The sequence below is a fragment of the Schistocerca americana genome, chromosome 2 (assembly GCF_021461395.2).
Source record: "Schistocerca americana isolate TAMUIC-IGC-003095 chromosome 2, iqSchAmer2.1, whole genome shotgun sequence".
NCBI lineage: Eukaryota > Metazoa > Arthropoda > Insecta > Orthoptera > Acrididae > Schistocerca > Schistocerca americana.
Genome location: NC_060120.1, coordinates 738,436,859 through 738,463,573, shown reverse-complemented (window position 1 = coordinate 738,463,573; position 26,715 = coordinate 738,436,859). Strand labels below are relative to the sequence as shown.

The following is a 26,715-nucleotide window of genomic DNA, read 5'->3' as shown; positions in this document are numbered from 1 at the left end:
AAGTGAACCTGAAGAACGCACTGCTGTAAGAGAGAATAATGGTAGTAGTATCATGGATAGCCTTGTCAGTTGTCATGTTAAGGATGGCTCAATGTCAGTATTATGCAAGAACAAAAACCCAATACCACAAGGAAGCATGCTACAAAGCACATATGTCAAAGTTTCAAAAACACTTTTTAATTTGTCATTTTTGTTTTTTTAGTATGGGACAGTGGGAGACGAGTTCCTTGATGGCTTTTGTAGGAGGACTGTTTCTTGTCTGTACATTACTGTAGAGATTGTAACAGTAGTATGAAAATTGTTATGGCTTCTGCTATCACTACAAAGCATTTTACAGAAGAGTAGCTGTGGGCATTGTTTTTTTTCTTAAATGATTTTTTTGGATTATTGATTAAAAGGTGCTCCTGAAACTTGACATGCAGTGGTATTTAAAGTGTGCTTTTTAGCGTTTTGGGACTGCTTACTTGAGGTATTGGGTTCTAGCTCTTGCATAATTCTGACAATGAGCAACCCTTAAAGTAACAAATGACGACATTATCAATGACCTTGCTACCATTGCTTTTTCATACAGCAACACTACGTTTGGGATTCATTTCATTTGTGTGTATGTAATGATCGACAATCATGCCACATGGGATTTGTTGTTAGTTGCCATTTTCCTAATTACACACTTGATATGGTACATTGCACATACTGTTGATTCTTTGTTCTTGTCAAATATCTGGGCAAAATCACATAAATTACAGATAATATTATGTCGAGTATTAGTAACAGGCTTCTCTTCTTCCCTCTTCTGTCTGTGTTCTTGGGCTAATCTCAGGAACTACTGTAGGGATTTTGATTCAGCTGTGACTAATAGATAGGTTGATTCACGAGGAAGGTTGCGTATACAATTTTATAAATATTTTGCGGAAATTGGCTGTATAGCGATGAATTAAAGGCTGCTGCTACTGTGAAAATGATGGCAACGCCATCCGACAGTACAGCCGCTGCAACTACAGACAACAGCAAAGTTTGAGCAGTATCATTTAGGCCTGGTCTGGTGGAAAAGCACATGTCTGAAAGCCCATAGGATGCAAGATAAAATCCCAGTTGGACCACAGATTTTTTGCTGCCATTTTAACCTAGTGTTCACGCTCAATGATGATGTGGACATTCACCAGTTGCAGAACAGAGTTTGGAATCCATGTTAAACTGTAGGTGTTATTTACAAGAGTAAAATCAAAGTTGTGTTTGGTAGTCTAGAGTTAAAGTGTGTGTTTGGTAATGGAAACATCGTCGGATCAAATCCTGGCTGGACCAGAAACATTTTTCTTTATTTTCCAACTGAGCTGTCACCTCTCAATGATACAGAGATGCAACACAAACGAAACATGTTTTGGATTCCGTATTAAATTGTAGGTTCCCTTTTCCCAGTTGAATAACTAGCTAGGGAGACACAAATCACCAAAATGATGTCCAGTTGAAGACTTACACCAGGACATTGAGCCACATGAAAGAATTTACATATACATACAATCTCCTTCTATACATGCTATAAATTAAAGTCCCCTGGCACCTTCTTCTGCGTATATATGGGCTAATCTCAGGGATTTCTGTAGAGATTTTGATAAGGTTTTCACTAATAGATACATTGATTCACAAGGAAGGTTAATTTATAAATGTTTGTATTTCTGAACTATGATGAATTACAGTTCCGTGCCCTATTTTTCTGCCTGTATGTGAAGGCTGTTCTCGGGAACTGCTGTAGAGATTTTTGCACATGCAGCAGGCTGGTGCGACCTCCGTACCGACAAATGAGTGGCTGCAGACCCTTGATTTAGGGCTCTCATTGTTAGCGGGTTGTGGTCAGGCAGTCTGTTTGTGCCTGTAGGTGCTGTAGTGTGCCAGCAAGTGGCATGTTTTGCTTATGCTTAAATTATTTAATTTATATGAAAGTGATGAAACAGTTAGCTAATGCTGCTGTCAATTTTTAAACATAACTCAACATACTGCCGCTTAAACAAATTTACAGCTACACCAGACAAGTTGTCCAACTGTAGACGTATAGTGCTACACTTGCAAAGCTAGCTGGGCTGCAAGTTGTACATAAATATCAGAAGAATGTGACTTAATGAAAGTGCCTACAGCCATGTCACGTTATGTATTACCATTGTCTCGGTAATGTTAGATATCCTTTCTGTTATTACTGTCATTAATGTTTTTGCCATGTTCCTCTATTTCGGATGCCATATAAAGGAAAGGGTTGCTTTCCACTCCCAACTTCAAAATAAAATTCCCTTCTCGTCTGTACGTGTAACAGCGTTACTTGTATTTCATATCATTAATATATGAGTAATATGTTTTCTACTGCACATGACCATGCATGCGTGCTAAGTTAACATTCTTGTGAATTTTATGCACGATAAACGAATTCTTAATAGTCAACATAAAAATATGTGTAATATAATTACGTAACCGTGCCGAGATATTTGATGAAAACAAAAACAGACCATCATTTCATACACGTACAAATGAAGTGTGTGTGTGTGTGTGTGTGTGTGTGTGTGTGTGTGTGTGTGTGAGAGAGAGAGAGAGAGAGAGAGAGAGAGAGAGAGAGATCAAGGTAAACATTTTTTGACTTACAACATTTACTGTAAAATAATGTTTTATAATTTAATATGTGTAGAATATTTATTATGGGAATAATTATTTCACATTAAAATAACACAGGAAAACATATTCAACATGTGCCATTCACTTCACCCATGTGGTGATGGGACATGTTTACCTTGTAAAGTGCCAACCGGTAAGAGCTGGTTTGGCCCCTGATGTTGTGTAATACATCAACTTTTGACTAGGTACCATGTATCCCTTCCTCAATTATTATAAACGTATTGTGTGGTAAAAGTGCGTGTCGTGCATTCTCATGTAGTTATTTGTACCACATATTTATCCTGCAATGCAGTTAAAGCAAATATATGGAGTATAATAAAAAGAATGTAGTTACAAAGACGAAGATATATTGAGCCAAAAACAAGGTTGCAGACCCAATGGGAGAAGTGATGCCTAAAATACCAATTACCTTATCTCTATTCAGACCAGACCTAGCACTGCTATTGCTGCTACTACTCCTCAGTTTCACACCAAGCCTTAACCCAGAGTGTGACCCAATAACAATTGTTCATCAGTAGCACAAAAAATAATATACACAGAGGGCCTTGAGTGTTACCTGATAGTAAAACAATCACATAGATTACATTACAACTGCCACAAAACTAAAGAACTGGGTGATTTGTGTAAAAAGACAGTGGAATGTGGGAGGGACCACTTTCTAGTAGAAAACACTAAAAGTACAACTCACAGCCAAAATGAGAAACAGTCCTAAGCAAGTAGAATGCTACCACATTGATACTCAAACACAGCAAAAAAATATGCAGGAAAAGAACTCAAAAAAAAAGAACCCTGAAGAAATGTGGAACTGGTTTAGGAACGAATGCATTAAGGCGGTAGCCAATAGCCAAGAGAAGAGGAGCCAAGGAGAGCCTAACTACAAGGCACAGATTTTGCACAAGGCAAAGCACAGTTTGGATAAGTATGCAGGAACTACCCAAACAATCCCGAGGAGAGCAAAGAGAATGTGTGTCAAAGGAATGAGAAAGGAGGATCAACAACATTTTTTGGGAAAAGAGGCTCGATAGATGTACCATGGATTCAACTTCTTTAAGGAGGGACACCAGAGCTGGCAAAAGTCTGTCGAGGACACCATTGAGTTCAATGTTGCTGACAGATAGAAATAACACATCAGTGTGTTCCTCAGCTTTTGTTTGAGTGATGAACTCCTGATATAGATTTAGAATTACAGTCTCTTGACACGTAGATTTAGCTTAACCTCCAGCTCAAATGCAGGAGAAGATGGAATCCAGGCGGACGTCATTCAAACTGGAGCAGAGACTCCACAAGAGAATTCTCCAGCTTATCAAGAGGATTTGGATTGTACAGGAGATTCCAGAAGATTGGCATACAGCAGTTACCTGCCCTACACACAAAAGGTGACAAAATGGGCTGCACCAACTGCAGAGGAATAGCACTCCTGAACATATGCCATAACATCTTGTCCAGAGCATATATGCCACGGGACAGCTGGGAAATCTGAGAAAAACCTGGGAATTTTTTAGAATTTTGGAAATTTTTCATTGCATTACTTTTCAGTTAAATTTTTGTAATTTTGACTGTACTCTAACAAAGAATTTTACGTTAGCCTGCTACTGTAGAATAATACTGCAGCAATAAAACATAAACAAGAGGGAAACACCAGTGTAAAACTTATAACCAAACACAGAGTGCACATAATAGTTTGTCAACAGCTAAATGTGTCAGAGGCTTCAGGACGAAGACTGTGTAATACTTCATAACAGCTGCTTTTGATGAGCATGGCGCCACAGAAGTTTATATTTCTAACAGGTTGTGGGAAAATATTCCAAATGCTGCTTTGACAAGTGTTAAGTTTCAAAGTAAATTTCCTTTTATGCAATATGAGCTATGTTAAGTGTGAAAATGTGCGATGAATTTCTTAAATTGCTGAGTGATCGAATCTCATTCCAAACTTAACACTTCGAGGACCAGCCAATTAAAAGAATTTTAGGCCCAGAAGACAAGAAATTGGTCATCATTTATAATTTTGCAGGCACATTTATGTTTGATATATTTTAAAAGATAACATAACACTCAAAAAATAAACATATAAAAGCTCAGCTTTTTTGTAGCTATACTACATATATATTAATTTAAACTATAAACTTTGGCTATTTGTGCATCCGCTCTACTTAACAGTGATTGTAGCTATTGGCTGACTACATAAGGTGTCCTGTGTTCTGAATATCTGTTTTCATTTGCTGGCGAGATAACGTGATGTGAGCTGTTATTGGCTGACAAAAGTACATTGCAATCTCGATTTCAGTGCTTCGGAAACTAACGTACTGTGTTTGGTGGAATTCATATTTATACTTCCATAATATGAAAATATGAAGCGTGCATATTGCTGTGCACAAAGATTTTTCTAAAGTGCCGGGAAGTGCTGTATAAAACCTTTACCAATTCAGGAATTGTTAAGTTTTACAGTTCTGAGGTATATTTTCACCCATGAAAATGTGTATTTTCACCCAAGAGAAAGTGTATTTTTATCTGGGAAAAATCCGGTAATTTCTTCCCGTATCCGCGTATTCACCCTGTTGGCCAACTGTATATAGAACAGAATACAACCATTTGCAGAAGTAGTGATTTGTGAATATCAAGGTGGTTTCAGAAAGTGCTGTTGGATTGCGGACAACTGTATATTGAGACAGCTCACCGAGAAGACATGGGTATACGACAAAACCTTCATTTGCTTTTCATAGATTTTAAGAAGACATATGGTTGTTTTCACCAGCAGAGCCTGATGGGTTGCCTAACTGAGTTTGGAATACCAAAAAAACTCGTCAGTGTAGTAAGTTTGTTTCACTGATACAAAAGGCAAAGTGAAACTTGGGGAGCCAAGTCATGGAGACCTTTAACATAAACAAAACCTTGAGACAAGGAGATGTCGTGTCACCAATATTGTCCAATCTGGAGCTTGAAAAGATGATGAAGGAAGCTTTCCCTAAGAATTTCAAAGGGATTGTGGGGGAAGGTGAGAAAATCACATCTTGCATTCGTCGACGACATGGCCGTGTCGTCCAGATCTAAGGAACAACTAATGCAGATAAGTGACATTGTGGAGATGGCAGCAAGCAAGATTGGTCTCCATGTCAGTGGATCAAAGACCAGATACCTGATGGTGAGCTGAACTCATGTCTGATCCAAGAGACCCACTCCGGCCACTGGTAGTCGAAACATAATTCTACAAAGGGGTTCACAATTTTATGTATCTAGGGGTAATATTTACAGAAGACACATCATGTGAAATGTAAGTCAAACCGCAAACCAGTTGTACTTCAGTTAGCTTTTTAAATCACTCACTCTTTTTAAGAATTTCAAACTCCAGCTGTACTAAACACACCTCCAACTTGTAGGGATGCATCATAGCAAATTATGGAGTGTCTGAAAAAAATACTTAAATAATCTTCTTGTCTTTGAGTGGAAAGTCTTAAGGAAGATCAATGGTCTGGTACAAGATGAGATCACAAGTGGATGAAGGATACAGCATAATTGTGAGCTGGATGATATCTACAACAGCCCAAATATTGTAGGCGTTATCAGAACCGAAGAGCTTGTATGGGCAGGTCATGTCAGTTGATTGGATGAACATCAGTGAGCGTTTCGAAATCCATGGATTTTACTATTTGCGGAAGAAGACCACAAGGCAGACCAAAGAAAGATGCAATTGAAAATGACTTGCCACAGAACATCATATAGGGCGATTGACAGCAGAAAGCAGGAAACTTCCCAACTTTCCCTGTCATTTATATTTAGTTTAATTATCCATTATTATTTTATTGTATATCATATTTTACATAATTAAAATATTATTATTTTATTTTCTTTAGTTGTATTCCCCTCATCCTCAGTTCTTCCATGTTTCTCATTTTTGACTTGTTTCCTCTCTTCTGCCCCTCTACCTCCATTTTGCTCTTTCTTGCCATAAAACTTATCTGCTCTTCAGCTATTTTGTGAGGTGTGTGTTATCTGTGAAATCACATGCTTTCTTTCCCTTCATCTCATTTTTATATGCTAGGAATGTTTGGCCTGACTGCTACATGGACCAGTGACACGGCAGCATCAGAAGTTTGTTTAAACTTTGTGCCCAGAAGGAAAATGAAGACTGAAATCTTTATACTCATCACTACTTATTACATGCCTGTCAATTGGCAGTTTGTCTTAAAGATGAGTGGTTTTTTCTCTCAACCATTATGTAACTTTGGGGAAACTCAGTTGTAAAATGCAGTTGAAATAAGAATTAAAAGTAGCATTCTCAGGGTTAAAAATTCATGTAAACCTGTATTTATAATGTAATGTAATTGGATAGTAAAAAATTAACTCGCAAAGCGGTGCCAGAACACACACATAAAAGTCAAGCTTTTGAACCCAGTGGCTGCTTCTTCTGGCAGAAGGGTTGAAGGGGAAGAAAGAGGGGTGAAGTAAAAGGACTGGAGAGGTCTAGAAAAGGGGTAGACTTCGAAAAAGTCACCCAGAACTGCAGATCAGAGGAGATGACAGGATGAGAAGAAAAGAAAAAAGATCTTTCCTCCTCATCTACCCTGACACGTGGTTCTGGTTGACTTTTCTGAATTATACCCATTTTCCTACATCTCTCAATCCTTTTCCTTCACCACTCTTCCTTCCCCTCAGGCCTTTCTGCCAGGAGGAGCAACTAGCTCTGAAAGCTTGCCTCATTATAACCTTTTATTGTGTGTGTTCTGCCACTGTATGGTGAATAGATTTTTTTATCTTTCCAGTTACATTACACTAAAAAATGGATTTACGTATAACATGTTTGTTTTTGTGTGTTTTTTTGTCTCTGCAGTTGAACTAAGTCCAAAAACAAAGAGTTGGCATAAAATTTAATGCTTTCTGTTATGTCATAGTTTTAAACAGCTCATAGCATTCTCTAGAAGTGCAATCAGTGATTTAACTTTAGTTATGGAAAAGTAAGAAACTGTGATATGTTGGTAGATGCTGATTTTTGTAATTCTTGTTTTTCAAATAGTCCATACTTCACAGGTAACTACTTGAAAGTGAGAGTAGTGATCAGTCCTTTCCTCTTTGAGAGAATGTTAAAACTGCCTCAGCTGTACAACCAGGACATAATGTAAATGTTATTGTCAAGCAGCTGTGCTTCAGCACTTCTTAATTTTTTTCTTCTCTTTTTCAGGATATTTGAGAGGCGATATGGTTCACATAAGTTTGCTTCATATCTTTTGGCAACCTGTACAATAGCAACAATTTTAGAAACTTCAACAATAATGATTCTCCAATATTTAAATATGGATGTCCATGGAGGTGGTTACCTTCCACCAGGACCGTAAGTAGTTATGTTTTTGTAACCCAGGTTCAAACGATATGTAACTTTATATTATGTAACATAACAGGCATTGTGTTAATTTTAATTTGTGTTAGTAAATATCATGTCATGTCATTTCATTCTAATGTGTTCTGTCATGCATAGGGAATGGGACAAATACAAAATCTTTGTTGTAATTTGAGGTGTTGACATAACCATTGATTGTGATTTTTTACAATCTGCACACATCAAAAAACATTTTGCATCACTGCGGTTCCCGGAACTCCTGAAGATAGACATTGGCTGTGGATGTTGTGCCACAGACACAATCCCTCCGACTGTTCAGAGATGTCACTAAACCTGCCCAGTCCATGATAATTTGATTACGTACCATTATGCATGGGAATGAAGGACTTCTTACCCAAGAGCCTCCCTACTCCTCCTCAAATGGTATTGAATCACCCACACTCAGTGTCCTGGTCTGCCCTTATGCCACTCGCAACCCCATATCCCTGTGGCACGTGCAAAACCTGCCCAATTCATCCACCCAGGCCTTCCTATTCCAGTCCTCTCACAGGATTGTTCTATCCCCCTATGAAAGCAGACCTGTCATATACCAAATCTGACACAATCACAGCATAGCTTTCTTTCTTCTTCTTCTTCTTCTTCTTATTTTCCCCCAAACATGAAAACCAGATAGGTGTCCATCAGAGAGAATGGCTGCCACCAAACTGTGGTCAGGAACAAAGTTGACCGTCTAGTGGGGGAACATGCAGCTGAGCACAGCATGCTCGTGGCACCAATCTCCACTAACCCACTGTCTCCACATCTCTAACCAACAGTTTTCCCTTTCCTCTGTCCTATCACTGCCTCCCAGTCTACACATCCACATCATCTTTGTTGTGGCCACACCTCACTGGCTCTGGTACCTACCCATGTATTAAATGCTTTGTTCGTGCAGCTGCTGCCCCTTCCTCCACACTTGCTACCTCCCTCCAAGCCACAAGCTACCCATCACTTTCTCCCTCTACCCATTTCAACCAACATAACACCATCCCACCCTAGTCCACCTGCTGGACTGCAGCTCCAACATTTGGTGTCTAGCTGGCACAAAGCTAGCAAGCTTTCAATATTTCTGTGCCTGTTGATGACTCAACACTCAGTTACTTTCCTGTTTGACAGTAACAGTTACTACTCTGATGTTTCTGCTGCAGATACTCATCAAAAATCACATCTCCTTTACACTGAAAGATTATCGCACTTTATTTAAAATCTTACATGAACTCCTGAGCGATCTCAAAAACACAAATTTTTCTGTACGTAGTGATAATGCTCTGTTCTAAACTTCAAAACAGTGTTGTCACAAGGATCATGCATTGTAATCTTCATATAACTTAAACAGTATTATATAGAAGAGGAATGATGTGCAGGATGGGAAGTAGATGACTGAGTGGGGTGACATTTGCGTGAGACAGTAGTATTTTACTGACAAAAGCAAAACAAATTCCATTCTTAGGAGAGGTTTCCTTATTGCTTCACTGGCAAAGGATAAAGCAAGAGCAAGCAAATACTGCACTTGTCTTGTGGATTAGCTGAATGAAAAACATAACTGCCAAAGGCTTGAATTTAAATTGAAAAAGAAATGACAACGCGATAACGCACCTTTCAACCAAAGCTTATTGTTGATGGTAGTTGGAAGTACAGATCATTGGAAAATCCACTCCGTTCACTATATTTGCCACCCTGTGTGTTTCACTTACACCACATCTAAAGAAATTTGTAGATGGAAAGAGAAACAGAGTTTAGTGAAGAACTCATTCTTATCCTTAATCGGATTCTGCATAATTTCTACAGTATGGAAACTACTGACTGGAAAAATATTTGACCATTAAAGGGACTATATTGAAAACTGATTTGCTTTCCATTTCAGCCTTGTTTCACTGCTACGCCAAGAATTTTTACATTTGACCTTGTGTTATACTCGGAGATACTGAATAACAAATAAGCAAACATACAATGAGTAAGTTGTTTTAGCTATGCAACATACCATTAAAACATAAGTTGCTATCGGTTTACATTTTGCAACTATTTGTTAATGTCTTTCAAATGTAAACACTAGTTATGCCATTCATAAAGTTCATGTGGAAGGGATGGTGTTAATTATGTGGTAGCAGATACTCTCTTCAGTTGCACATTGTGCACTGTTTAAGACATTGAGTTGAACGGCGCAGTATTTTGGCTTGAGATTTTTTTATCTCAAGTATACCTCGATAAGGCAAACTAAAGTTTTGCCCCTAGTCGCAAAAATGTCATGTTTATGCACAATGCAGAAAGAGAAAGGGAAAAAGAGAGCTTCATTAATGCTTTTACAAATGGGTCACTGTCACTCAGTAATTATGTACCCACAATTGAATGTTGAACAACATTTTTATTGAAAAGTGGTTTTTTGATTATTCTTTGAAGTGTGATGTCATAAGTTATATGGATAGTGTCTGCAGTATTTTTGTGTTGTATCACAGCTGTATATAGGTCTAGTGAGCAACATAGTTTCACAACATAATGTCGATGATGGCTTCAGTTGTGTTGTTCAGGATTAGTAAGATGGCAAGCATATCAAAGATCGTGATGCTGTTATTCTGCCTTAGAGCAGTAACATCACAGTTGGCACTTTTTTTATGGAGTTTGTGTAGACAGCCTGTAACATAACCTGAATTCTGTACTAGTTTGGCAGGTGAGAAGATTGATTTGATACAGTCCTCAACACTAGTCTGTCTGGTGTAACTCTCATCACTGTGTAACTGCTACACTCTACATCAACTTGAAACTGACTGCTGATGCCCCCACAAGTTAGACCTTACACATTGGTCCATTACCAAGTTGGACTATTCCACCATGATGTGTCATATCTCTCGAGAGCCCTTCTTCTAGTCAAGTTGTATTGTAAATTTCCAAGGCTCCCCTTCCCTCTCCCCCTGCCAAATATTGCTATTTTGACAGAAGGTGAGACACTATAACTAACAAGGAGACTAGCTGGCAGTTGGAGTTCTGTAATTGTTTGTATATTTAGTACATGAAATTCACATATCAATCCGCTAAAGCAGTTCAGTGCAACTCGATAGTTCTCGAGAATATTGACATTTGAGAGGAACATTAATTCACTAAACTTCAGGCGACTTTCACAATAGGTTCCGTAGCAATTTTCACAACAGGCTCCGTAGCTTGCTTGGTATTGTTGGAGAATGGTAATTGGGTAATTGATGTGCCACTAGTCTTCTTCTTCTTCTTTTCCAAATACCTGCATCTTTTATATATAAAATTAATCAAATATGTGCTACTTAACACACACAAAATCATCATTTATAATGAAAATAGCTCATGTCTTTGTTTTTAATTATATATGACACATATTGCAAATATACATTCATAATTAACAATATTTTGTTAAACATTGTTAATAAATATTGCTTAAATTAAAAAAAATTACATATTTACTAACAGTATTTTACAAAGTATCAATAATTGAGAAATTATACTTGCAGTTGTGCAATATGTAATTAGAAACAAGATGACATGTATTTTTGATGCTTAGATATGTGTAAATTAATATGCCGTCATTGTCCTAAGACTGTTTTGATGCAGCACTCCATGCCACTCTAACCTGTGCAAGCCTCATGTCCGAATAACTACCACAACCTACATCCTTCAGAATCTGGTTGCTGTATTCATCTCTTGGTCATCATCTAAGATTTTTATTCCCCACACTTTCGTCCAGTACTAAATTGATGATCCCTTGATGTCTCAGAATATGCACTGTCGTCCATTCATTCTCCTAGTCAGATTATGCCACATACTTTTTTTCTCCCCACTTTTATTTGTACCTTCTCATTAGTTGTGTGATCTACCCATTCAGTGTTCAGCGTTCTTCTGTAGCACCACCTTTCGAAAGCTTCTGTTCTTTTTAGTAGCATATATTTGGCGAAGTTTATATTCAAATATCTAGGGATTACCATTTTCAAATGGTACCAAGTGAGCCGCATGGCCCGTTGTGGAAAGGGCCTAACGTTTAGTGAATTAAAGTTCCTCGAAAAATGTCGAACTCGATTTTCTTGAGGATTCTTGAGAATTATATTGAACTGTTGAGACAGATTGGTATGTGAGTTCTGAACTTCACATAAAAAAATTATAAAAATCAGATTGACCTGTGTCCTTCTTGAAAGTGGTAAAGTGCCAGGCTATAGAGCCAAAGGCAGAGGGTTGATCGCCGATGATATTTGTGTGCTACGTTTCACTTCTTTCACCTCTGGCAACGCAAGTCAGTGTGAAAAATGCCATGTGTACTGTGGTTTGGAATCCACATTAAACCATCACCCCTCTATAACTGTCAGTTCAGAAGTCAAAGGAAGGCAATGGCTTACTGCCACCTCTAAAAGAGCCAAGCCTTATAAAGAGCCATTCTGTTCAACTAACCCTTCTGGTTGATGGCACCTTCCTCTCCACCTCTTTCTACAACGTTATTCATTGCAGTTCCCTTCTTATGCAAACAAATCACATATGAGAGTTTTGTCATAAAAAGACATAATACGTATTCTTGTCTGTACAATATTTCGTTGTTCAAACAGGATTGGTTATTTAATCATTTCTAGAGAACACATTTAACTCCTACTCTCCTTAACATCATGACCCCTTCTTTAGAATTTGTACCACATTGATGTGCTGAGTTTTAACTTTTCCAAGTACGATCTCTCAGCTTCATTATCTGTGTCACTATATTTTCATTCTTATTGTCAAAAAGTTGTGACCTTTGGTGCAGATATTACAGTTACAGATGATGAAAACTAATTGTGCAGTGGAAGGGATAAAGATAACAACTCACCATATAGTTGAGACGTTGAGTTGTTATAGATATGCAAAGAGGCCTCAGAAAGATGCTGGACTTTTGGACTAATATTACTTTAGAGCTAACAGAATAAGCACACACAACAGATACTCACTTGTGTAGCATTATCCCAGCCGATAATACTGTGCTGCACTGCAGCTCAACTTGTCTAAATAATTGGCAGGTGGAGTGGGTGTGGAAGAAGGGAAAGGAGCGGAAGGGCGGGTTGCACTCTCCATCTTCTTTCTCCCTTCCCACTCCAACTGACAGAATTCCTCACTCCATTGGAGCTGTGGTGTGTGTGTGTGTGTGTGTGTGTGTGTGTGTGTGTGTGTGTGTGTGTGTGTGATTTGAAATGGTGGAATTTCTTAGTGGTCATATTGTATAATACTAAAGGCGTTCGGTTATGCACACTTGCCCTGAACAGTTAGATTTGTCAGTTTGGAAATCTTCTGTTTGCCACACAATGTCTTTTGTTAGTTCATGTAATTTACAAAATAAATCCCCTGGAAATTGAGTCAGTTGTATAATCAGCAACAGCTACTTCCTAAGAAAGTAAGTTTTGTCTTAGGGGGATGGCCATAGAAGTAAATTGTGCACTTACCAGTGCATTCATTGTATTAATAGGATTCAATTGGCAGCTGTCTCTATGATCCCTATTGTCTTAATTTATCCCTGTGGTCTTAATTGCTGATCAAGACCCTTAACCTGTATGCATTCTCTGCAGCATTAAAGGCCACGTGGACCAGAGAGGGTTCTCCAATCTATAGAGAGATTTCATCAAAGCACTGACCCATTTTCACTCCTAAAAAAAAAAGAAGAAACTGCAAAACTACTAATCACACTTAATTTTTCCATTGAATCATTTGTTAATGCCAATGATCAAGTCATTTTTGATTAGAGAAACTCAAGCTCTTTTTTATTTCAAATATCATAGGTTTAAAAGTGTACAAAGGAGGATTTAATTTTTCAGCTGGACTTCGACATTGCAAAACTTTACTATGACACTTTGCAACTCCTAGTAGTTGATCAAAACTGAGTAGCATATCCCGTAGTTTAAGATGAGATTCTTGTTAATGTTGATTAAATGGATATAAATTTTAATGAACTTTCATAATCAGCTTTGTGTCCGGTTTATACTTCAGTCTTTGTTGTGGAGAGAGAGAGAGAGAGAGAGAGAGAGAGAGAGAGAGAGAAACCTTAGTGTATTCATATTATGTAGTATAGTGCACCAGAGGTGGACAACTGCTGTAACTACACAAGTCTGACTGATTGTCAATCTGTCCATCATGCAACTGAACCTCATGAGTGTGTGTAACTCATCCATTCTTGCAGTAACTACATTTCAAACTGTCTCTAGTCAGTCAAGCAACTGAATATAATGAATGTCAGTCTCTCATCCATTGTAAAAATTAAGCGAAGCTCCATGTTCTAGCTTTGATGGGCCAATCAGTATTGACTGACCGCTGAGTCATCCTCTGTCAGTGGGGTCACTGGATGCAGTATGGAGGGGTGCAGAGTCAGCAAACCACTCTCCTTCCCAAATCTCGGAGCCACTACTCCTCACTCAAGTAGCTCCTCAGTTAACGCCACAGGACTGAGTTCACCCGTTCCTCTCCTCCCACCAAGAAAAATCCCAGTCATTACCAGAATCGAAACTAGGTTCTCTACATAAGTCACATGTGCTGACCAATTTGCTATGGAGGTGGACTCATTAGTTGTAGAATCAGCATAAACAAAATTGATGATCATCATTACCCCTGGATTAACAGTCATGACCAAGGGACTGATAACCTCTGTTTTTATTCCCTTACCCACCAGTCAATCAATTAACCAGCCTAAACAAAATTGTGGAAAAAAATTAAGATTTTCATTACCTACTAAATGTTGATACAAATACTAAAACCACTTAGTTTTGTAATATTATTTAACTATTGTAGCTTTAAATTTTGATATGTGTGTTTTTCATATTATTTTTTATAATCATTCACATCTCATTAAGTTATGTTGTGAAATTGGTATCTTAATGTCTCTAGCTGCATATTCTTGGTTATCTGCAACATTTAGTAAGTTACTTTATTTGTAGTACTATGTTTTGCCAAATACTGTTGAATAAGTGTGTGTATCCCTGGATTAGAATAACAAAGTGATTGACAGTTTAGCATGAAAAGGGGGAGGGGGGTCAATGTTGTCAGTTCGCTATTATGTCAAGTGCAGTATGGTTTTGGTAGCGGCAGCAGTGTGGTTCTGTAGTGAGTACATTAATGCGTTCCCTTTTAATGTGTGTTGTTGAGTTCACTTTGGAAGATCTTAATAGTCATACCATTTTCTAAGTAATTTCACATTACTTTCACAAATTCCTTTAAAAAATCTATAAAGAGAAACAGAGCACATAGTAATAAGTCACAACAATTATTTTGCAGACTCCAGCTATCATCAGCAGCTGACCAGTAACTGACAACAGAGGTAGCTCTGCAATGTGACAACTATATGGATGCGTGATGTCTGTTCATTCGGACTCAAGACGTGTCTGAAAGAACAGACACCATGCATTCATATAATTGATTCATCTCGACGGACATTGAATCCGCCTTCTTCGGTGTGGATGCACAATGAGATAGTCAGCGCAGTTGTGATAAACATTGTGTCTGGATGGCGTAGCGGTTAACACAGCTGCCTAGCAGGCAGGAGATCCCAGGTTTGAATCCTGGTGCAGCATATATTTTCACATGTTGCTGCTGATTCCGCACAGTCACAATGCAGCTGACATCAGTAGTCCCCTTCCCTTCCCTTCCCTTCCCTTCCCTTCCCTTTGTTCCTCCTCCCCATACACCTTCAGTTTACATATAAGATAAACGACTGTTCACAGAACAAAAGATGTGACTAAGCTCCTGCTCTGATTGGATGTTGCTATGGTAGCTGTCATGTGAACAGCTAGCTGTCAGTCACTTTGTTGTTCTGATTGAAGTATAGCTGCATTTGTTTGTTACTGATTTGAGAACTTTTACTATTTCGTAACTTGCAGAAATCTCTTCTAGGTATGGCCTGATATTTCCATTGTTTGTGAGTTTCTTCTTTGATGTCCCTCGTGTTGCGCAGACTCATATTCTTGGAATACCTATTACTGGAAAAACTCTGACATATCTACTTGGATTACAACTTTGTTCCTCGTCATTTGCAAACGGAATTTCTGCAGTATGTGGAATAGTGAGTATAGAGATTTCTTTTTGTGTGTGCTTTTTATGATACCTAATTGGGCAACTTCTGTATTTGTCAGGTACCTTACCTAAATATTGGATTAAAGGATGAAATTTTCCTCAGTTGTATACTCATTCCATTGGTATGGGTGGACTTCAATGTCTGTGGTTAACTGCAACTATTACAACAGGATATTTGTAAAGTTCCAAGAGTATGTTTCAATTCTTTGTAGTGAATTTGGATGTTTTAGTGAGAAATTCCAGAATGGCTTTTAGGTTTTATCTGCAGTTTGTAGTTTTAATATTTTCAAGCTTCCTAAGTAATTAGTGGAAGTGAAGTTTACTTAGATTTTGAGATTTTTTTCAACTGTATCAGCTGTTAATGGTGGGAAGGGATGATTAGTTATATAGTTGAAGGGTGGAAAACTAAAATTCCAGTATTCTGAGAAGATTGCACCCAACATTATACTGAATGACAGAATTTGAATGTAAAAGTGATAAGAAATAGTCACTCATTTAAGATTGACTCGGAAGAGATACAAATTGATGAATATGTATAAAAGAGCATTTCAGATTAGACATGTACTGTCTGAAGGAATATACAGGGTGAGCACAAAGTCTTGCCCTCATTATAAAAGTTTATAACAGAGTAACTGTTTGACACAATAAGTTACTTTTGATGCCGTTACATAGGTTAGTGTAACTAGTTGCGACAATAGATGGCGTTAGTGCTCCACAACACCGATGTGGTCTGTTAGGTCACGTTAGTTGCTGGCCAAATGGCGTCGAAGCAGGAGAAAGCGCAATATGTGCTCTGGTTTGACGAAACGGAATCGCCCATCAGTGTTCAGCGTAAATTTCGGTTTTCTTATGGACGCAGCCCTCCTGACGTTAAATCAATAAATCGATGGTATGCAAAGTTTAATGAAACAAGCAGTGTTGAAGATCGTCCTCGAAGTGGCTGGCCTCGTGTGAGTGATGCAACTGTTGGTCATGTTCGGCAGTCGTTTCAACAGAGTCTGTCTAAATCAACTCATCAAGCATCACGTGCACTTCAAATACCGCAAGCAAGTGTGGTGAAGGTTCTTCATGAAAGATTTAGGTTGTATGCTTACGAAGTGCAAATCGTGCAGGCCTTGCAACCGAATGATGTGCTGAATTTGCAACTGAGATACTGAGATTCTCAACAGGATAGATGGTGCTAATGATTACTTAAATTGCATATGCTTTACCGATGAATGCACCTTTCATGTCAGTGGAATGGTAAATAGGCATAATGTCCATATATGGGGTTCAGTCTCCACATGCTACTGTACAGTTACAGCGAGACAGTGACCATTTCTCTTTGCTGATAAATCCATTGCCGCTAACATTTACTTAGACTGTTTTGCAACAGTTCATTGCCCCACAATTAGAACAGTATCAACCATGGATACTTTACCAGCAAGATGGAGCACCCCTCCCCCCACTGGGCTTTGATAGTGCATGATTTCCTGGAGGAAACATTCCTGGATCAGTGGACTGGAACGAACGGTCCAACACCCTGGCCACCCCGCTCTCCAGACATTACACCCCTTGACTTTTTTTTTCTGGGACTATGTCAAGGACTGAGTCTTCGTCACACCTGTTGCTGACGATGATGAACTGAAGGCTAGGATACAAGCTGCTGTGGGTACTGTGACAGAACACATGTTACAAAACACCTGGCAGGAACTGGAATACCGCCTCGACATTTTCCGAGCTACCAAGGGAGCACACGATGAGGCTTACTAACGTAAGTGTCTTAAAAAAACTAGTAACACTAACCTATGTAATGGCATCAAATGTAAATTATTATGTCAAACAGTTACTCTGTAATAAATTGTTATAATCAGGGCAAGACTTTGTGCTCATCCTGTATGTTGGGGATTGGTCTTTCACCAGAAGTAATTACAGTTTAGCAATCTGTTGTTGTTGTAAGGTAGTTGGGGTAAATCCCATGTAGGTAAAAAAAAAAAAAAAAAAAAATGCCATTAATTCAGGTGTTGACCACCAGATGGCAGATTTATCTTATTGTAACTTCTTGTTCCATGAAAGCTCGTCCAAGCTTGTTGCCCCAGAGATGAGAAAAAAGAAATAAGTCTGTTTTTTGCTACTTCTGTGTATATTTTGTGAAATGTTACTTAAAGTCTCCCTCCCTCCCCCCTCTCCCCTCCCCTCCCCACCCCTGAGACATATTGTTTTGATGAATGGTGTGTCTCATGACAAACCTTTGTAGTAGAATAGTTGTTTTCCACTTACTTACACAATGGCACAGTATCTGTGTTTATTATTTTTCAGGCTGCAGGTTTAATGTACCGTTACAATGTGGTATATTTGAGAAAATGGTTGAAAATACCAAAATGTGTGGCACAAATTAGTAACAAATCTTTTGGCTGGATACTTCGTTCTGGAGCACCACAGGAGGGAGCAATCGGAGCAACACTGGAAATCCAAAGAGCTCAGCAGATGGAGATTTTGGAGCAGCAGATGCTTCTCAATAGAGCAAGGGAGTTCAGGAGACAGGTTAGTGAAGCTGTAACACAGAGAAGGCTGCTTACAATTCATTTGGTCATTTACCAACTGCTGCTTGGATGTCATGAACAGAAACTTCAAGTTATTTATGTTAAATGTGTTTTAGTGTCTCTCTACTGCTATGCACAAGCTAATTTTCTGATACTTTAGGGCAACATATGTACTCTGTATTCCCAGAATTTTCATTATGGTGGTGCTGTCAGGAGCTATTAATCAACCAAAGACATTAGCTGCAGACAGCAGATCGGTTTTCAAGGGCTGTGGGTGTAGATGGTATTAACACAATTCTTGATTGCTAAGTCTTGCTGTGTTTGGTGCCATGCAATGAACATATCGTCAACCTATCAGTATCACACTACTGACTACTGTAGTATACTTTGTCATTTACGTCATGAGTTTCTTGGGGAAAAATGCAGTCTCGATAAACTGGAGGGCTTTCATAATCGCACATTTGTGTTGCTTCTTGAAATCGTTATTGTATATGAAATACTGACTTTAAACCATTAAAAAATACAGCAGTTGTGAGTTCTGTCAAGCTTTAACTCAGTTTTACTGAAGTACACTAAGTCTTCGGAAATAGCTTTTGATGAACTTTGTCCCAGTGATGTGACATGATTCAGAAACTTGAAAAGTCTGTGGCACTCAGCCCGTGAATGGTCTTTCTGTCATGACAGCAGATAGAACACAGCTTTTAATTTGCTGTGGAACTAGGAAGCAAAGGGCAGTGAGCACATCGCCTCAGCCCTCGTTTACCCCAAAAGATCCTCAGTACACAATTTGAGAGCTGGCTTAGTGGACCTTGAGCTGTCCTGGAGGGAATGGAACGAGGTAACAAACCCGCTCCTACCCAAGATTGAACCTGAGACCTTGAGAACTGGAATCTAGTGCTCTATCTGTTAGACCACAACGGCCAAAGAAGATAGACTCTTGAGGCACAAATCACCACTTGTTCTGATAATTTATTGCTATTGTTTGATATGGCTATTGGGGTGTGTAACTTAGATAACTGTTGCCGGTACATGTAATTATTTTAAAAAATCTTACCTGATTTGCAAACCCCAGCAAACTGGACTGTGTGCCAGATCTTAATTGTAAAGACTATTTTTTTCGAACATTGATGCCATCAAATGATTCTTATGTTATTATTTTTTGCTATAACTTGTAATTTTAGCCCATCAGTAGGGTGATGTCAATTGTGGACGAGTGTTTCGTTCCAGCAACCATTGGTGTGAGCTAAATTGTGCAACTAATCCAGCAGTTATGCTATCAAGTTTGCAAAAGACGCATATTCTGCATGGTATGTTATATGTGCATAGAGACATCAAATACTCACCCTTTTGCAACTGCTCTGGTTGATTGCCACTGTAAGTCGGTAAGTACCTATTTACAGGAAAGATGATGATCACTTAAGGTTCTATAGATTTCACAAACAACATTAAACAGATTCACACTATGCACCTGACTTTGCTGGGCTGGGAGTACGCATTAGGGGTTATTTAAAATGGAATGATCATATAAAGTTAATCGTCGGTAAAGCAGATGCTAGACTGAGATTCATTGGAAGAATCCTAAGGAAATGCAATCTGAAAACAAAGGAAGTAGGTTACAGTACACTTGTTCACCCACTGCTTGAATAATGCTCAGCAGTGTGGGATCCGTACCAGATAGGGTTGATATAAGAGATAGAGAAGATCCAACAGAGAGCAGCGCGCTTCGTTACAGGATCATTTAGTAATCGCGAAAGCGTTAAGGAGATGAAAGAAACTCCAGTGGAAGACTCTGCAGGAGAGACGCTCTGTAGCTCGGTACGGGCTTTTGTTGAAGTTTCGAGAACATACCCTCACCGAAGAGTCGAGCAGTGTACTGCTTCCTCCTACGTATATCTCGCGAAGAGACCATGAGGATAAAATCAGAGAGATTAGAGCCCACACAGAAGCATACCGACAATCCTTCTTTCCATGAACAATAAGAGACTGGAATAGAAGGGAGAACCGATAGAGATACTCAAGGTACCCTCCGCCACACACTGTCAGGTGGCTTGCGGAGTATGGATGTAGATGTAGACTGCGATGTGCAGCTATATCAAACCCATTATTTCACACTTCGGTGCTGAAGACTGTTGGGCCAGCATCTGAGCAGTGCAAGTTGGGCTACAGTGACCTTACCTGCACATGTAGTATGTTAGATGGCCTAATATTTTGAATATTAAAGCTATTCTTGGAAGATTATAGAGTATTATTTTATGGTGAATTTCTGATTTTCTTCAACCACGATGTGGAATTCCTGTTGAACATGCCAAGAGATGTTTGACTAAAAGTTACAGAACTTTGCAGGGTAATTTTACATCCTTCTCTGTCAGTAGAACTCATCATCTCAGACACGTATTTAACCAATCTTCTTGCACTGGAGTAAATGTGATAGTATAGGCTTTCCCAAGAATCCAAACATCTCCAAACAAAAGGTTCTTAAAGTTCTCTTACAATGGGTATACATCTCCTAAACTGATGTGGCAGTTCACCATGTATTCCGGGAGATTTTGTTGGTGGCAGTAGTATTAGTTGTGAATTTGCTTGTTTTCCATATATCATATTTCTCATCTATGACCAGAGTCGTAGATGGTATCAGCAACTGCTTGGAATAAAATAGAATAACACTGCTAGTAATTTTAGAGTATATTGTTAGAATTTAGAGGGCACTGGATGCACATGTATTTTCATCTTTACATCTTACTTAGATTGAGAAACCACTTTCCACATTCATTTCAGTAGTGGTTTCGTTAAATCAAGAAACGGTAGTTAGTGATGGTAAATGAACTGGAAAAAACTGGTTTCATATGGCCATACAAACTTGTTTCACTGCTAGTCATACTGTAGATACCATTGCCCAGAATGTTGGTGTTGGTGCAGGAGGACTAGGAGATCTCTATAGACATTTACCTGAGAGCGTGTCACCATCAGAAGCTTTTTTATAGCTTTAATGGTGCAACAGCTTCAACATAGTTCATTCAGCTTCATTGGTCTGTAGTAATAGAGAACTAAGAGCTACATTTGCTTCTACAATTTTATTATTCTTCCAGTTATAAAGAGTAAAATTGAAATGGAAGCACTTTAGAGCAGTTACAGGGAAGAACTTTTAAAAATTCAGTTTCAGATCTGGTAATCCATTGAAGTCATTGGTAAAACACAATAGGCCATTTATAAACTAAAACATTTATTTTAAAACCTGAAAAGTATGACAATATTGGAAAACCCGTCAAATGTCCAAAGTATAGCCAACACAACACAACACAACAAACGAAGATGTTCTATAACATCAGTTGACAAACCTTCAAAGATAAAAGTACTTTAACGATTACAGCTGTCGGACTTCTTGATTTGTAAGCCCAGAAAACAACCAACACCATCCTCAGTGACCCACAAACATTCGGCCAACTGTTCCAACAGATTTAGCTGTTGCATCAGTAGAGCCCACAACCAATCCATCACAAAACAGTAGTGCCAGACCCTCACTATAGAACACACATGGATCCGAACATATCTCCCATAAATCATGTTCGCTAAGATATGTAACAAGAAATTTGTACCTGCATTATAAGGTTTGCTTTAAACCATACAGACTCTTCAGTAATTGACATATAAATTTCCTGCTTCAAATTACCATTGACAATCGATGTCTTTACATCATATTGCCTTATATACCAATCACGTTGAATTGCAACACTCAGCAGGACTCTCAGCATTGCAAATCTTGCTGCAGGGCTAAATATATCAACGTAATATAGTCCAAATCATTGCATTTATCCTTTTGCCACCAATTGAGCCTTATGTATCAAACTGCTTCCTTATGTACATTTAATTTTATAGCAAAATCCCTTTGATTTTTGATCACCCTATTTGTTTTAGTTGTAAAAACTAGTTCTTATGTTTTATTTTTCTTCTGCGAATTCTTTTCTTTCTCCATTGCTTTCTTCAGAATTTTCACCTCACTTCTTATTTATAATTCCTTGGAATCTCACAGAGAACCACTATTCTTGGTTAATGTGTTGAATCCTCACAGTAACATGAGGGTTTCTCCAAATTTCACCATTGACATAAATTGTGGATTACTTAAAGTTCATTTCTTGCTTCAGAGTTGCTCTCCTTCAGTGTCATACCAGGGTGTATATGACCCGGAACAACCGGGAGATCCGGGAAAAACCTGAGAATTTTTTTTCATCCGGGAGAAAACCAGAAAAAACCCGGGATATTTTTAGAATTCCGGGAATTTTTCATTGTTTTAATTTTCAGTTAAATTTTTGTAATTTTGACTGGTAAGAAACGATACGCTAACAATGAATATTACTGTATCCCACTACTGCAGAATAATACTTCAACAATAAAACATAAATGAGAGAAAAAAACGAAAATAACTTAATTTGCAAAGGAAATGCGCCATGTACAACGACGACACACAGTGTTCATGCAAGCATCTGCCAATTGAGAATGTGTCAAAGGCTTTAGGAAGACTGTGCAGTGCTTCATAACAACAGATTGCCTCCAATGAGCGTGAAGTTGCAACTGTTTACATTCGATTTGTTTTAGCAGTTACGCGCGGGCTCATGCTCATGCGCAGTTGAGTCACGTTTGAGGAGTATATTCTCCCGCTTCTGGCTACAGAAATGTGGCTGTTAGCTGTGCAAGCAGTCGCAGCAAGCAGCTAGATGCTACCGGCAAAAGGGGAGGGGGGGGGGGGGCCTAATTCATATTCTTGAAGGAAAACAACTTGTTTCACAAAGCGCCTAGCATCCAGCTTTGTCTATCCATTATTCATATGATTTTGAAACACTTCCCTGTTGGTTTTTGAACATTTTTGAACACATTTTAAGTTGATTTCTGAATGAATCATAAGTTGACTTTTGAATGCATGCGTAGTGTACGTGATGTCTTGTCAGGAGAATCCTCATCGCATCTATAAATAAACTTTCCGCAGACAAAAGGGAACGGTGCTATACGAGCTGAGGGAGTAAAGCCGAACGGATGACGGCCAATCGCTGTCTGATTATGTGGTTGATTGTGTTTGCGAATGATCAGCATTGTTATAATTACTAGCGAAATCCTTAGATTCAGACTATCAGAATGGAAATAAACGACGACAAGAATAACAGGTGCAAAAGATTACGTATTATCTTCTCGGCGGCTGTTCAAGTCCTCCCTCGGGCATGAGTGTGTGTTTTTGTTCTTAGGATAATTTAGGTTAAAGTAGTGTGTAAGCTTAGGGACTGATGACCTTCGCAGTTAAGTCCCATAAGATTTCACACACATTTTCTCGATGTATCCAAGAAAATGAAATTTTGACAGAAAATTTTTGGCCAGATTGCTACACTAGTAAGGACCAGTAGTACAGTCCCCGGCTAGCAGCCGTGGAAATTCTATTCTGGAAGTAAGGCGGAAAACGTGTTTTTCGAACACGTAATAACGCCTAACTGGAAAATAATCGCGGAATAACTAAACCTGTGATTCTGGCAGGGTTAGAGAAGTTAATCGGCGAACAAATTTTGACAATGGCAGCAATAGCTACAGAATTGGTGATGACAAGATTGTTTGTTAGAACAAAGAAGGAGAAGAAACGGGGACATCGCACAAACCAGCCGACTGGGAGCAGGAGAGGCACCACAGTACATTTCAATTTCCACTCTCCTGAATATAGTTTGGACGTGCCGTAGAAAAATGTTTTAAGAAGAGGCATGACACTGCACGTTGGCATACTTAAGACCAAATAATATGTCTTACATTTCCTCGAATACGTATGTTTTATGTTTCAGACTTTTCAGAAAGATGTGCCCTACAAGATGAACATATTTTGAAAATTCGATTTTTTTAAGTATTGACCCGGTTTGCAAATGTCGTAGATCCTGGGCTGATGCACAGAGCAGTTTGAGTTATAGTGGGTAGTCTCCACGTGACCCGTGTTTACATTTAGTGATTTTGCTGTTTCCCCTTCGTTTACTCTCACGCGAAATAAAAACAAAACAGATATCTGTGGCCGGGAGCCATCAAGTGAATTAAAACACATTCACGTAATTACGGAAGGCTAAAATATGTCATTAGTTTCATATTTTATTTTATTTCTACGTTCCTGACAGTCGAGCATTAATCGCCTTGCGGAACAATGAAGTTATTTTTGGGTCTATTTGCTAAAGAAATTTGACTTTTGTTAACCTTTTCCGCAGAGGCAGTCAATGTATTTGAAACGAAATGTTTAATTCCACAGTACTGGCTAGTTTCAACTGTTCGGTGCATTTCAAGTGCACGTTTTCATTTTCTAGCACGTATGGCATTATGCCATAATAAAGAAACGAACATGATATAATACAGTACCAGTGCTCCAAGAAAATTTACATCCGGAAAACCACATTCAAAAGCTTAATATCAGGTCGAGGTCTACTTCATTGGGAATCTGGACATACGAATGTGCACATTTTAATATGGTTCACGAAATTCCGATGCTCTTTGAGTATCCTCTGATGTCTTGTTTCTTTTATGACATAATGTATGATCTTTCAATGTTCAACACGTACGTACATACGGGCTTCCTACATCATGATAGCTACCCAAGCGTGGTGTCGCCTGTTATATGCGCTCTCTGGCAACTGCTGAAACGAACCTATTTCTAACAGGTCGCAGAAAAATATTGCGAATAGTGGTTTGAAAAGAGTTACTTTCAAAAATATCCTTTTACGTAAGTTGAACTATGTGCAAGAATGTACCATGAATTTATTAAATCACGGAGCGTTAGATTCTCATTTAACAATCAACTTTTTGATGAAGAGCCATTTAGAACAATTTTGAACCCTGAAGATCAGACATTTATGTCATTATTAAAAAAAAATTTTACTGGCACATTTGTGTGATATATCTTAAAGTGTAACGCGCGCAGAAAAGATCAACAGTATATGAGAAAGCTTAGCTTCTCTTGCAGCTTGAGACCAATATTATATGTGAAAGCTTTGCTTTTCTTGTAGCAACACTATGAATATTAATTTAAACTATTAACTTTCCCTGTTTGTGTGTTCGTGCAACTTAACAGTGATGTTGCTGTTGGCTGACTGCATCACGTGTCCTATGCTACGAATACCCGCTGTCATCGGCTGGCGAGATCACGTGACACGAGCTACGAACGGCTTACAAAAGCGCATCGAAATCTCGATTTCAATGATTGGGAAAGTAACATGCGGTGTTTGGTGGAATTCCAATGTATACTTTTGTAATACGAAAATACGCAGTGTACATGTTGCTGCACATCAAAGATATTTCCAAAACGTGTCTTTTTCCCTGATTTTCGTTTTCTAAAGTGCCGGGAAATTGTATGCCCGTGTATAAAACCATAACCATTCAAAGGATTGATAAGGGAAAATATACTGACACCCGGGAGAAAGTGTATTTTTAACCGGGAAATCCGGGAATTTTTTTTCCTTGTCCACGTATACACCCAGCATACAAATGGTCGCTAACATTTTCATTGCTTATAACTACATCTTGATTCATACAGCCACGTTGACCGTCCTCCTCAAAATCAATATTAATAGATGTTCGTTTTCTGCAACATCGTCCTTTCCATATATATCTGACATATCAAGAAGCCTTTTAGACTGTTTGAGTCAGAGGTTTCTATAATTGTTTGCAGTTGAATTTTACATATCTGCATACACAGTTACACCTTTTTCAGAAAAATGAACGTGAAACCCACAGTCATCATAACCTACCGTGTATCCATTCAAGATTTAACATCACACTTCAGCATTACATGGGAATCCAGCCTTTTTCTATTGTCAAGAAATCTCAGTTTTACCATTAACTTCTGTGAGATCAGTTTGATTCAGTGTGTGTTATTACAACCTGAGCCGGACTTGTGTTCTTATCAGGAGTTTGAATGAAGAGCAGGGGTTAATGATCCTGTAAAGTGCTGGGGCACTAAGAAACATCATTTAATTAATAGACATTTATTGGTGAGAATTTTACAATCCCTCATTCTTCTTACCGGCACTGCCTAGCATCGACTGTGTAGAGTTCGCCCTGCTTGAAAGCGTGAGGTGCCATGTCAGTGCTTAGGGAGGAACTTGCTGAGCACGGGTCCCCCTACAGACAGTGCCATGG

At 38.6% G+C, this 26,715-nt stretch overlaps 1 protein-coding gene across 2 annotated transcripts in view; it reads left to right on the top strand.

The window, feature by feature from the left end:
• The window catches only part of LOC124596248 (rhomboid-like protein 18), a 50,204-nt gene that overhangs the window by 6,419 nt on the left and 17,070 nt on the right, over positions 1-26,715 (top strand). For both annotated transcript variants that reach the window (XM_047135316.1, XM_047135315.1), the window contains exons 4-6: positions 7,829-7,978; positions 15,872-16,040; positions 18,350-18,574. In XM_047135316.1, the coding sequence (XP_046991272.1) occupies positions 7,829-7,978; positions 15,872-16,040; positions 18,350-18,574 (544 nt within the window). The remainder of the gene's footprint in view (positions 1-7,828; positions 7,979-15,871; positions 16,041-18,349; positions 18,575-26,715) is intronic.